At 37.6% G+C, this 14,557-nt stretch overlaps 1 protein-coding gene across 3 annotated transcripts in view; it reads left to right on the top strand.

The window, feature by feature from the left end:
• The window catches only part of IL33 (interleukin 33), a 67,347-nt gene that overhangs the window by 32,814 nt on the left and 19,976 nt on the right, over nt 1-14,557 (top strand). The window contains exons 3-8 of one of the 3 annotated variants that reach the window (XM_032308252.1): nt 6,485-6,610; nt 7,149-7,274; nt 10,467-10,574; nt 11,117-11,167; nt 12,151-12,248; nt 13,571-14,354. In XM_032308252.1, coding sequence (XP_032164143.1) covers nt 6,485-6,610; nt 7,149-7,274; nt 10,467-10,574; nt 11,117-11,167; nt 12,151-12,248; nt 13,571-13,771 — 710 coding nt within the window. In that variant the 3' untranslated portion in view covers nt 13,772-14,354. Of the gene's footprint in view, nt 1-6,484; nt 6,611-7,148; nt 7,275-10,466; nt 10,575-11,116; nt 11,168-12,150; nt 12,249-13,570; nt 14,355-14,557 lie in introns of those variants that run through there. The other 2 variants (XM_032308253.1, XM_032308254.1) reach the window with 2 other exon arrangements.

Below are 14,557 nucleotides of genomic sequence, written 5' to 3'. Positions count from 1 at the left end.
AAGGCATGGAACAACCAGGTTAGAAGCCATGAAAACAAAATTAGGGAAATAATTGATGCCATAAAATGTTCCAACATCTGAATTATTGGGATCCCTGAGGGGGTGGAGAAAGAGAGAAGACTGGAAAATATAGTTGCACAAATTTTCCCAGTCTGGGGAATGGAAGAAGTGTTCGTGTCCTAGAGGCAGAAAGAACACCCCCCAGAATTAATGAATCTAGAAAGACCTAAAGGCACTTGATAGTAAAACTGACAAATCATAATTTTAGACAAGAGATTCTGACAGGAACTGGGGGAAGAGAGTACTTATGCACAGAGGAAGTCCATCAGAATAACATCAGACCTGTCCACAGAAACCTGGCAAGCCAGAAAGGGCTGGCAAAACATACTCAGGGCACTAAATGAGAAGAATATGCAGCCAAAAATATTTTGTCCAGAAAGGTTGACATTCAAAATGGACAGAGAGAAGAAGAGCTTCCAAGACTGGCAAGGTTTAAAAGAGTATGTGACCACCAAGCTGGCACTACAAGAAATACTAAGGGGGGGTTCTATAAAAGAAGAAAGAACCTAAGAGTAGCAGAGACCAGAAATTTACAGAGACAATCTATAGAAACAAGGACTTTGCAGGCAACATGACATCAGTAAAAACATATCTTTCAATAACCACTCTCAACATGAATGGCCTAAATGCTCCTATAAAATGACACAAGGTTACAGATTGGATAAAATGACAGGACCCATCTAATATGCTGTCTACAAGAGACCCATTTGGAACCTAAAGATACATCCAGACTGAAAGTGAAGGGATGGAGAAGAATCTCCCATGCTAATGGGCCTCAAAAGAAAGCTGTGGTAGCGATTCTCATATCAGATAAATTAGATTTTAAACTAAAGACTGTAGTCAGAGATACAGAAGGACACCACATTATTCTTAAAGGGTCTATCCAGCAAGAAGATCTAACCACCATAAACATTTATGCCCCCAATATAGGTGCAAATAAATACATGAGCCAACTGTTAATCAAAATAAAGAGTCGTATTGATAAGAATACATTATTGTAGGGGATCTTAATGCACCACTCTCAGCAATAGACAGATCATCCAAGCAGAAAATCAGCAAAGAAAAAAGAGCTTTGAATGACACACTAGACCAGATGGACCAGAACATTCCACCCTAAAACAACAGAATACTCATTCTTAAGCACACATGAAACTTTCTCCAGAATAGACCACATACTAGGTCACAAATCAGGGCTCAACTGATACCAAAATATTGAGATTATTCCCTGCATATTCTTAGACCACAGTGCTTTGAAACTGGAATCTCAACCACAAGAAAAAAGATTAGAAAAAATCCAAACACTTGGAAGCTAAAGACCATCCTGCTCAAGACTGTTCAGAACAACCAGGAAATCAAAGAACTTAACAATTCATGGAAACCAAAGAGAATGAAGACACATCAGTCCAAAACCTATGAGATATGGCCAAAGAGGTCCTAAGGGGGAAATATATAGCCATCCAAGCCTCACTCAAAAAAATTGAAAAATCCTGAATACACCAACTCTCTTTACACCTTAAAGAACTGGAAAATCAACAACAAATTAAGCCAACCCTACACACAAGAAGGGAAATAATCAAGACTAGAGCAGAGGTCATTGAGTTAGAAACTAGTGATACGGTAGAACACATCAACAAAACTAGAAGCTGGTTCTCTGAAAGATTTAATAAGATTGGTAAAACACTGACCAAACAAATCCAAAAGAAAAGAGAGAGGACCCAAGTTAATAAAATTATGGATGAAAGGAGATAGATCACAACTAACAGCAAGGAAATAGAAACAATCATCAGAAATTACTATCAATAGTTATATGCCAATAAGTTAAGCAACCTAGAAGAAATGGATGCATTTCTGGAAACACATAAACTTCCAAAACTGAAACAGGAAGAAATTGACAACCTGAATAGACCAATATCTAGTAACAATATTGAAGCAGTGATCAAAAACTTTTCCAAAAAAAACCCAAAAATCCAGGACCTGAAGGATTCCTTGTAGAATTTTACCAAACATTCAAAGAAGAAATAATACCTATTCTCCTGAAGCTGTTTCAAAAATGGAAATGGTAAGAAAACTTCCAGACTCTTTCTATGAAGCCAGCATTACCTTAATCCCCAAACCAGGCAAAGACCCCATCAAAAAGGAGAATTTCAGACCAATATCCCTGATGAATATGGATGTCAAGATCCTCAACAAGATCCTAGCTAATAGCATGGTACTGGCATAAAAACAGACACATAGACCAGTGGAACAGAGTAGAGAGCTCAGATATGGACCCTCAACTCTATGGGCAAATAATCTTCGACAAAACAGGAAAAAATATACAGTGGAAAAAAGACAGTCTCTTCAATAAATGGTGCTGGGGAAACTGGACAGCTATATGTAGAAGAATGAAACTCAACCATTCTCTTACACCATACACAAAGATAAACTCAAAATGGATAAAAGACCTCAATGTGAGACAGGAATCCATCAGAATCCTAAGGGAGAACATAGGCAGTAACCTCTTCGATATCAGCCACCGCAACTTCTTTCAAGATATGTCTCCAAAGGCAAAGGAAACAAAAGTGAAAATGAACTTTTGGGACTTCATCAAAATCAAAAGCTTCTGCACAGCCAAGGAAACAGTCAAGAAAACAAAGAGGCAATCCACGGAATGGGAGAAGATATTTGCAAATGACAGTACAGACAACAGATTGGTATCCAGGATCTATAAAGAACTCCTCAAACTCAACACACACAAAACAGGCAATCATATCAAAAAATGGGCAGAAGATATGGACAGACACTTCTCCAATGAAGACATACAAATGGCCATCAGACACATGAAAAAATGTTCATCATTACTAGTCATCAAGGAGATTCAAATTAAAACCACATTGAGATATCACCTTACACCAGTTAGAATGGCCAAAATTAGCAAGACAGGAAACAATATGTGTTGGAGAGGATGTGGAGAAAGGGGAACCCTCTTCCACTGTTGGTGGGAATGCAAGTTGGTGCAGCCTCTTTGGAGAACAGTGTGGAGATTCCTCAAGAAATTAAAAATAGAGCTTCCCTATGACCCTGCCATTGCACTCCTGAGTATTTACCCCAAAGATACAGATGTAGTGAAAAGAAGGGCCCTCTGTACCCCAATGTTTATAGCAGCAATGGCCACAGTCGCCAAACTGTGGAAAGAACCAAGATCCCCTTCAATGGACAAATGGATAAGCAAGATGTGGTCCATATACACTATGGAGTATTATGCCTCCATCAGAAAGGGCGAATACCCAATTTTTGTAGCAACATGGACGGGAGTGGAAGAGATTATGCTGAGTGAAATAAGTCAAGCAGAGAGAGTCAGTGATCATATGGTTTCACTTATTTGTGAAGTATAACAAATAGCATGGAGGACATGGGGAGTTAGAGAGGAGAAGGGAGTTGGGGGAAATTGGAAGGGGAGGTGAACCATGAGAGACTATGGACTCTGAAAAACAATCTGAGGGTTTTGAAGGGGTGGGGGTGGGAGGTTGGGGTACCAGGTGGTAGGTATTATAGACGGCACGGATTGCATGGAGCACTGGGTGTGGTGCAAAAATAATGAATACTTTTATGCTGAAAATAAAGAATAAATTTAAAAAAAAGATCCTAGCTAATAGGATTAACAGTACATTAATAATGTACATTAATAACCATTATTGATTATAATTAATAATAATCATTACTATAAATTAATGATTATTATTAATTATAATTAATAATTAAATCATAACCAAATGGGATTCATCCCTGGGATGCAAGGGTGGCTCAGCATTCACAAATCAATCAATATGATAGAACAAATCAATAAGAGAAGAGAAAAGAACCACATGGTTCCCTCAATTGATTCAGAAAAAGCATTTGACAAAATACAGCATCCTTTCATGTTTAAAACTGTTCAGAGTATAGGGATAGAGAAAATATTCCTCAACTTCATAAATCCATCTATGAAAAACCCACAATGAATATTATTCTTAATGAGGAAAAGATGAGAGCCTTCCCACTGAGACCAGGAAAATGACAAGGATGCCCACTCTCGTCACTGTTGTTCAATATAGTACTAGAAGTTCTAGCAACAGCAAACAACAAAAGTAAATAAAATGTATTTAAATTGGCAAAGAAGTCGAACTTTCTCTCTTCACAATGACATGATACTTTATATGGAAAACCCAAAGAATTCCACCCCCAAATTACTTGAATTTATACAGCATTTTATACAGCAGGATGCAAAATCAATGCTCAGAATTCAGTTCCCTTCCTATACACTAACAAAGAAACTATAGAAAGGGAAATTAGAGAATTGATTCCACTTACTATAGCACCAAAAACAATAAGATGCCTTGGAATAAACCTAACCAAAGAGGTAAAGGATCTGTACTCAAGAAACTATAGAACACTCATGAAAGAAAGTGAAGAAGACACAAAGAGATGGAAAAACATTCCTTGCTCATGGGAAGAAGAAACCTTGTTAAAATGTCTCTTCTACCCAGAGCAATCTGTACTTTTATGCCATCCTGATCAAAATTCCTGATCAAAAATGGGAATTTTTCAAAGTGAAGGAACAAACAATCCTAAAATTTGTATGGAACCAGAAAAGACCCTTAATCACTAAGGAAGTGTTGAAAAAGAAAAAACAAAGCTGGGGGCATCATGTTGTCTGATATCAAGCTTTATTACAAAGCTGTGATCACCAAGACAGCATAGTACTGGGACAAAAACAGACACATAGACCAATGGAACAGAGTTGAGAGTCCAGAGAAGGATCTGCATCTCTATGGTCAAGTAATCTTTGACAAAGTAGAACAAAATATCCAGTGAAAAGAAGACAGTCTCTTCAATAAATGGTGCTGGGAAAATTGGGCAGCTAAGTATAGAAGAATAAAACTTGAACATTCTCTTACACCATACACAAAGGTAAACAAAATGAATAATAGACTTCAAATTGAGAGAGGAATCCATCAAAATCTTAGAGAAGAACATAGGCAGTAACTTCTTCGACATTGGCCACAGCAACTTCTCTCAAGACATGTCTCCAAAGACAAAGGAAACAAAAGTGAAAATGAATTTTTGGGACTTCATCAAGATAAAAAGCTTCTGTACCACAAAGGAAACAGTCAACAAAGCAAGAGGCAGCCCATGGAATGGTAAAGGATATTTGCAAATGACACTTCAGACAAAGGGCTCATATATAAGGTCTATGAAGAACTTCTCAAACTCAACACCCCAAAACCAGATAACCCTGTCAAAAAATGGGCAGAAAACATGAACAGACACTTCTCCAAAGAAGACATACAAATGCCTAGCATACACATAAAAAAATGTTCATCATTAGCCATCAGGAAGATTCAAATCAAAACCACATTGAGATACCACCTTACACCAGTTAGAATGGTTTAAATTAACAGGAGAGGAAACAACAAGTGTTGAAGAGTATATTGAGAAAGGGTAACCCTCTTACACTGATGGCAAGAATGAAAGTTGGTGCAGCCACTTTGGAAAACAGTGTGGAGATTCCTTATGAAATTAAAAATAGAGCTACCCTATGACCCTGCAATTGCACTACTGGGTATTTACCCCAAAGATACAGATGTAGTGAAAAGAAGGGCCATATATACCCTGACGTTCATAGCCAAACTGTGGAAAGAACCAAGATGCCCTTCAATGGATGAATGGATAAAGATATGATTCATATATGCAATGGATATTATGCAACCATCAGAAAGGATGAATACCCAACTTTTGTATCAACATGGATGGGTCTGGTGGACATTAGGCTAAGTAAACTAAGTCATTCAGAGAGAATCAATTATCATATGGCTTCACTTACTTGTGGGGCATTAGAAATAGCATGGAGGAGACAGGGAGAAGGAAATTAAAAGTAAATTGTGGGAAATTGGGGGGGCAGGGAGAGGAACCATGAGAGACTGTGGACTCTTAGAAACAAACTGAGGGTTTGGGAGGGTAGGGGAGTTGGGGGATGCATGAGCCTGATGGTAGGTAGCAAGGAGGGTGCATATTGCATGGAGTCTGGGTGTGGTGCATAAAAAATGAATCTTGGAACACTGAAAAAATAAAATTAAATTTAAAAAAAGATACTATAGATCTTTTTTTTAGCAAATAGATGTGCTTTTTAAAATATTTTATTTATTTGTCAGAGAGGGAGCATGAACAAACAAGAGGAGCAGAGGGCAGAGGGAGAAGCAAGTTCCTTGATGAGCAGGGAACATGATGTGGGATTCAATCCCTGGGATCATGACCTGAGCCAAAGGCAGATACTTAACCAACTGAGCCATCCAGATATCCCACTACTATAGACCTTTAGTTGCTTTCTTGGTCTCCTACATTCAGTGCTTGTAAATGGACAAAAATGGATGGAATGAAATAATATCAAAAATTTTCAATTGTTTAGAATCCCAACAGAAAGCTGAAGAAGTTTGCCAGATGTATTTTATGCAGCTGCGCTCTGGCCTTATCATAGAAAAGACGGCCTGTTATTTTAGGAAAGAAATCACCAAAAGGCATTCCCCAAGAACAGGTAAGGGGAAACTACATTTCCTGGTAACTCTTCAATATTGTAATGGGTTTCTATCTGCCCTTATTTACCACATAGTGAATGTATAATTTTTTTCCCTTGAGCAAATTTTCCTTCTGAAAAAATGTAAGGATGCTGAATTACTTTCTAGCCATTTTCAAAAGGACATATAAATCTTTTTATAGCATGGGAGAAATGGTATTGTTACAATATTAAGTGAAAACAGATGATATAAAAATTATAAATATGTTTATAGTATTTTAAGTTTTTTTATTTAAAGGAATTAAACTAAAATGTTAATAGCAGTTTTTTGGGTGTTGATTCCATGAGTAACTAGTTTTCTTCCACCTGGGCTCCAACGGGTATGCCCTACTGGGGTATAAGTGTGCCAGGAGGTATTGATCCTTCAAACTATAGGGCAGCTAAAGCCCTGGGATCAGTCCCAGCAGTCAGCTTTGACTGGGAATCCTCAAAGAGGAGTAAAAAAGTTTGGGCAGAGTGGGTACTGACAGTCCACTCCTACTCTCTCCCTGTCCTCCAGGTGGAAAGTACAAAGAGCAACGTCTGGTATTCACTGCTTGTCATCAGCAGCTAAAGGAAGACTTTGACTGTGATGTACCTAGGACCCAGAAATGTTTTAGGGCAACTAATTTTCCAAGTATCCAAGGTATGACTGGTGCTGAGGGTGGTATGGGTGTGAGGGGGGAGGAAAGACACAGGACCAGAACCACTCTAGGAAGCAGCTCCAAGTCAATGCTTACCTGTGTAACAGAAACTTCTGTCCATTTGCAGCCCACAGATCTATTCAGTGGTATTCAAACTAGGTACAGAGTAGCTGCTCTAACAATGAATGTACACTTTATAGTTAGCCCTCCATTGTTATTTTGAAATACTTGTTATGAATTGTAATCCCATATCATTATTCCTGGGGAAAATAAGTTATCCTTTGGGGAAAAAATCCCCACATTCCCCTCCCTCAAATTCCAACATTGACAATGAAAGAAAATTAAGAACTATTATATTTTTAAAATATAATTTCAACTCCTAAAAATTTTAAATGTTTGTTCAAATGGATTTAAGTATCACCTACTCATGCAAATAAAGTCCAAATTGATGGTGACCATGACCATCAAGAAGTGAAGAGATCATTATGAAAATTTGACCAGGAGTTGCATGTTGCCATTTCAAGCATAATCCTGATATAAATGTCTTTAAGTTCCCAAAAGCATACTTAAGTTTCTCATTCATTAAGTATCTTTTTTATAATTTTTTTTATTTTTTCTATTTCTTTTCAGTGTTCCAGAATTCATTGTTTATGCACTACACCCAGTGTTCCATGCAATACATGCCATCCATAATAACCAACACCAGGCTCACCCAACTTCCCACCCCCACTCCCCTCCAAAACTGTCAGTTTGCTTCTCAGAGTCCACAGTCTCTCATAGTTCATCTCCCCCTCCAATTTCCCCCAACTCCCTTCTCTCCATCTCCCCATGTCCTCCATGTTATTCCTTATGCTCCACAAATAAGTGAAACCATATGATAATTGACTCTCTCTGCTTGACTTATTTCACTCAGCATAATCTCTTCCAGTCCTGTCCATGTTGCTACAAAAGTTGGGTATTCATCCTTTCTGATGGAGGCATAATACTCCATAGTATATATGGACCATATCTTCTTTACCCATTCATCTGTTGAAGGGTATCTTGGTTCTTTCCACAGTTTGGTGACTGTGGCCATTGCTGCTATAAACATTGGGGTACAGATGGCCCTTCTTTTCACTACATCTGTATCTTTGGGGTAAATACTCAGGAGTGCAATTGCAGGGTCATAGGGAATCTCTATATTTAATTTCTTAAGGAATCTCCACACTGTTCTCCAAAGTGGCTGCACCAACTTGCATTCCCACCAAAGTGGCTGCACCAACTTGCATTCCCACCAACCACCACTTCTCCACATCCTCTCCAACACTTGTTGTTTACTGTTTTGTTAATTTTGGCCATTCTAACTGGTGTAATGTGGTATCTCAATTTGGTTTTATTTGAATCTCCCTGATGACTAGTGATGATGAACATTTTTTCATGTGTCTGTTGGTCATCTGTAAGTTTTCTTTGGAGAAGTGTTTGTTCATGTTTTCTGCCCTTTCTTTTGACATGATTATCTGTTTTGTGTGTGTTGAGTTTGAGGAGTTCCTTATAGATCTTGGATATCAGCCCTTTGTCTGTGCTGTCATTTGGTAATATCTTCTCCCATTTTGTGGGTTGCCTCTTTGTTTTGTTGACTGCTTCCTTTGCTGTGCAGAAGCTTTTGATGAAGTCTCAAAAGTTCATTTTCACTTTTGTTTCCTTTGCCTTTAGAGACATATCTTGAAAGAAGTTGCTGTGGCGAATGTCAAAGAAGTTACTGCCTATGTTCTCCTCTAGGATTCTGATGGATTTCTGCCTCATGTTGATGTCTTTTATTCATTTTCAGTTTATCCTTGTGTATGGTGTAATAGAATGGTTGAGTTTCATTCTTGTACATATAGCTGTCCAACTTTCTCAGCACCATTTATTGAAGAGACAGTCTTTTTTCCACTGCATATTTTTTCCTGCTTTGTCAAAGATTATTTGACCATAGAGTTGAGGGTCCATATCTGGGCTCTCTACTCTGTTCCACTGGTCTATGTGTCTGTTTTTGTGTCAGTACCATGCTGTCTTGGTGATCACAGCTTTGTAGTAAAGCTTAAAATCAGGCAACGTGATGACCCTAGTTTTAAATCACTTTATTTCAGAAGTTCATGTACAGACTCAATATTTAACATTCTTCTGTTTTGTACATTATTTTTCTTGGCACAATGCTATAACATAAAGAAAGCATAATATTTTTTTTCTCAAGACCAACATAAATGGTCCCTAATTCTACACCAGTTTACACCAGCATGCCTTAGAAATACTTTACTTTTCTATGTGTGCTGGGACATTTTTTTTTTAAGTTGGGAATACTGTTCTAAGTGTCTCTGCTATTTAGCTAGAGGACAGAATGGTGCTCACACTCTCCAGGATTGTTGGAAGTCTTTGAATAACTCCACACCTTACAGATTGGTATCCATTTAACCATGTCTATCAAAATACAGTCTCCTTGTCCACAGTCCCCCTGACTATAAGAAACAAGGAAACAGAGATCTCTTTAGGCAAAGTCTGTCACTTTTCCATCTTCTTTCTTTCCACCAAATCCTCCCCTAAACACACTAACATGACCTCCTATGGTTTTCAACCAAGAGACTAGCATCTCTAATCCCATTCAAGTGGTACACCTTACCCTTTGAGCTACATTAAGCTTGCACCCAACTTTTGTATCAACATGAACAGGACTAGAAGAGACTATGCTGAGTGAAATCAGTCAAGCAGAGAAAGCCAATTATCATATGGTTTCACTTATTTGTGGAGCATAAGAAATAACACAGAGGACATGGGTAGAAGGAGAGGAGAAGGGAGTTGAGGGAAATTGGAGGGCGAGATGAACCCTGAGAGACTATGGACTCTGAAAAACAATCTGAGCATTTTGAATGGGCCGGGGGTGGGAGGTTGGGGGAGCCTGATGGTGGGAATTACAGAGGGCACGTATGCATGGAGCATTGGGTGTAGTGAATAAACAGTGAATTCTGTTCACTGAAAAGAAATAAAATAAAATATAAAATAAAAAGCTTGCACCAAAGTCTTTTATCTATCCAATGATGGTGGGCAAAGTGCAGCTCAAATTGTAAAGAAAAACAAAAATCAAAAACCTTTAAGGAAGCATTTCCTTTTGATTGCTGAAAGATTTTTCATGGGAAAAAGTGTGTTTGAATTCTTAATGACAAACTTTTCACTTGTTACAGAACATTCTGCTTCCCTGAGCACATACAATGATCAATCTATTACTTTCGTTTTTGAGGATGGAGGTTATGAGATCTATGTAGAAGACTTGAGAAAAGACCAAGAAAAAGGTAGAATATTTCTTTTGTCTATAATGATATAATGATGACTAGTAAAGTAAAAAATAAGTTTAAAAGGGGTGTCTGGATTGTGCAGACAGTTAAGTGTTCAACCCTTGATTTCAGCTCAGGTCATTGATCTCAGGGTCTTGAGATCAAGCCCCATATCAGGCTTTCACTAGGTGTGAAGCCTACTTAAGATTCTCTCTCACCTTCTCCTCCTGCTCTTGCCCCTCCAACTCCACCTCCCCCTAATAATAATAATAATAATAATAATGATAATAAATTTGCCAAACCATAAACAGTGGACTACTTCAGACATAGCAAATAAATTCCATGCTGTGTGCTAACTCCAATGCATTGGCAGCAGGTGCCTAAATACACTAAGTTGAGGAGAATTTAGAAGCTTTTAGGCCTTTCTTAAAATCACAAAAGTTTTGCTTTTATTTATATGTAACAAAAGAGGATATTTTCTGCTGTTAGGTATATGTTGAAATTGAAATCTTTTGATAAAATTGTATCTCACCAAAAGGATTTTATGCATTCTCTTTCAGATAAGGTGCTATTCCGTTATTATGATTCCCAATCCCCCACTCATGGAACAGGTAATTTGGAGGGCTGGGCAGTTGTAGTGCTTGCATTCTTAAATTTGAGGGTAAGGACAAATCCAAAAATGCTACACGTAAAAGACAGTCTCAGAAGGTTCTCTCCAGCCCACACTCACAGCAAAATCTTAGATTCTTACAGGATTTATTCCACCCATCCATTGCAGAATAATAGTGGCTTAAGCTACACAAAACTTTATTTTTATCTTAGCCAGTGCTGGAATAGCAGCTCTGTTCAACAAGTTGTACAAGGACCAAGCTCCTTCTCTGTGACTCTGCCAACATCTACATGGTTCAAGATTACTTGCTACCATGACAATGCCCAATCAGCAGGACAAAGGAAGACATGACACATGAATTCTCTTTCCCTTTAAGGACAAAACTTTAAGTTGCAACTGACACTTCCATTCACCTCATATTTGTCAAAACTTAGTCACATTGCTACACTTTATTATAAAAAAACAGACTGGGAAATGTTCTATTACACAAGGAGGATAGTTGGATATTGGGAAACAACTATCAGTAGCTTTACATGCAGACAGGGAAGTTGACACCCAGATAAATACCAAATAGAGTCACAATTCTACAATTAGAAAGCACATAAGGAAACCAAGGAGCTTAAAATTACCCGCAAATAATGGGGTGATTTTACTAAGTTTAATTTATTTTAATGGGGTAATTTTGCTAATTTTACTAAATGGGGTAATAACTAAGGAGCTTAAAATTACCCCAAATTGTCCAATAACTCTTTAGGAAATTAAACTTAATCCCATATTGTCCAATGATTCTTTAGTTTCACTTGGGTACACATACTTCTAAAAGACATGTAGGTTAATGAAACAATTATTTTACATCCTATCTTGGACTCTTTTCCTATGTGTTAAACTCATTTAAATTAAAATGAGCTAAATTCTCAACTTTATAATTTAGATTTTTCAATTTTTTATTACTTTTTAAATTTACTTTTTTTTTTTAATTGCAAGGTGATGGTGTTGATGGCCAGACATTATTGGTAAACCTGAGCCCTACAAAAGACAAAGACTTTTTGCTGCATGCCAACAACAAGGAACACTCTGTGGAGGTAAAAGAAATATGCACTTAACTGTCATAACTAACTCCACTCACTCGTGCAGATTTGGGTGTCTGGCATATTTCAAAGAAATTTTGCTTCTGCTATTGTACCTAAGACACGATCAATTACTGCTAATAACTTGCTTCTAGCGTAGGAAAGGGAGATAAAGGGCATGTATAGCCTTGCTACAGAAATTCTGTTCTCTGCCAGCAGTGCACCTGGGAGCTATGCAGAATTTCAGGTTTCCTCACAATTAAAGCAGAATCATAATTTTAACAAATCTCCAGGAGATTCATAAGCACATTGAAGTTTGAGAAGCACTGCTGTATACAATGATCTCAAATCCTTTCCATTTTACTTTAGGAACTACTTTGTTCTTCCAGGAAGTGTTCCTGATAAAATATAGTTTTCTTAGGCAAATGTAAAAACAAGTTTACACTCTGACCCTGCTAAAGGGAAAGTCATAAACGTTTCCATATGCCAAGATTTAGGTTACAATGTTGTTACAAAAAAATGTAAATGGAAGTATATAGGTCATTGTGAAAATTTATAAACATCTTCAGGAATAAACAAGCCAAAGATAGAGACCAGAAAGAAAACATAAAGACTATAATATAGATGACAAATGACATAAATACAAAATTATGAATCTAATACAGTCATATAAGGTATTATCATAAACACTGGATGGTAACCAGCATCTTTCTTAACAAACATTCCTAAATGTATATAACAGTGTTGGATGTATATAATTACTCAGTGATAAGAGCTGACCCCATACAGAGCTCTGTTACATGCCAAATACTGTGCTAAATATTTTAAAAGCAGTCTCCTTTAGTTATTGCAGTAATTCCATAATAGAGTTGTTTTATTAGTCAAATATTACTATAATACAAACCATCCCTACCACTTATTGCCCTAAAGTAATAATCACTTACATCATTCACATATGTGCTGGAAAGTTGTTGGTTGACTGATCTAGAAAACTGATTAGACTAAAAAATTGAGGTTTGAGAAGTAAAGCAATGTGCACACATCTCAGAGATAGTACATGGCAAAAGTCAGGCACAAATCCTGAGCTGCTGCATCCAAATCCAGTCACTCTAAGCTACGTTTCTCAACTATCAATGAATCAAATCAGACACCCCCCCCCACTTTAGCCCTCTACCCATTTCTTCCTACTACACCCAGCACTCCCATCCCCTACTTAGTAGCATCCTTGCTAGAAATACTAGTTATAATTATTCCCTTTTAGTTTCTATTGCAGGGAGGTAAGGTTGATTTTGGACTTCCCTCTTACATGATGGTTGCTTGCTTTCTTTTTTCCTCAGCTACAAAAATGTGAAAACCAATTGCCAGACCAGGCCTTCTTCCGCCTTCATAGGAAGTCTTCTAAATGTGTTTCTTTTGAATGTAAGAATAATCCTGGAGTGTTTATAGGAGTAAAGGATAACCACCTTGCTCTAATTAAAGTAGGGGACCCAACTGAGGATTCAAAGAGTATAGAGAATACCATATTTAAGCTCTCTTAAACTTCATGTGATGAAAAGCTGTGGAGCCTCGGTTGGGTAATCCAAATAGCCAGTGCTGGAGAAATGTTGAGAGATAAAGAAAGAGCCAGACAATGTTTAAGGGAAATGAAGGGTACTTAGTATGCTATGGAATATTTTTCTTATTATTTGTAAAAATGTGTTTTTAATATATTCTGTCTGTTTTTTACTAACCTTTGTCTCACTACATATTCAAACGTGTATTGTTACATAGACCTCAGAAAATATACAACCTGACTTCTACTTTTTTCTACTTTCAGCCCAGAAAGCTTGATATTTAGAGCTGATATCTTTGGGGAGAAGCAAGGGCCTTAATCCAAGTTTCATTTTAGACAGGGATCCATTTTAAAAAGCTACATAGAGACATAATTTTGCCTGGTTCCAAACAACAAATTCAAACCTTAGAGCTTTTGGGAAAAGACAATCAGATCTACTTAGACTGACCATTTCACAAATGGAATAAAACACCAAATTTGTTTGAAGATGCCCAAAACCAGGACACCTGCTTGGCTCAGCTGGTTAAGCTGATGCCTTTGGCTTAAGTCATGACAGGGGATCCTGGGATCAAGATCAAGTCCTGCTTCAGACTTCCTGCTCAGCCAGGAGCCTGCTTCTCTCTTTGCCTGCCACTCCCCCTGCTTGTGCACTCACTCTCTCTTGCTCTCTCTCTCCCTCTCTGACAAATAAATAAATAAATATAATCTTTAAATAAAATGCCCAAAACTTCAGACACATTGATAGGTAGGCAGATAATATGAGAAAAGAGAC

Source organism: Mustela erminea, chromosome 12, assembly GCF_009829155.1.
Source record: "Mustela erminea isolate mMusErm1 chromosome 12, mMusErm1.Pri, whole genome shotgun sequence".
Lineage (NCBI taxonomy): Eukaryota > Metazoa > Chordata > Mammalia > Carnivora > Mustelidae > Mustela > Mustela erminea.
The sequence above is the reverse complement of the archived record's forward strand: the minus strand, read 5'-3'. Positions and strand labels throughout refer to the sequence as shown.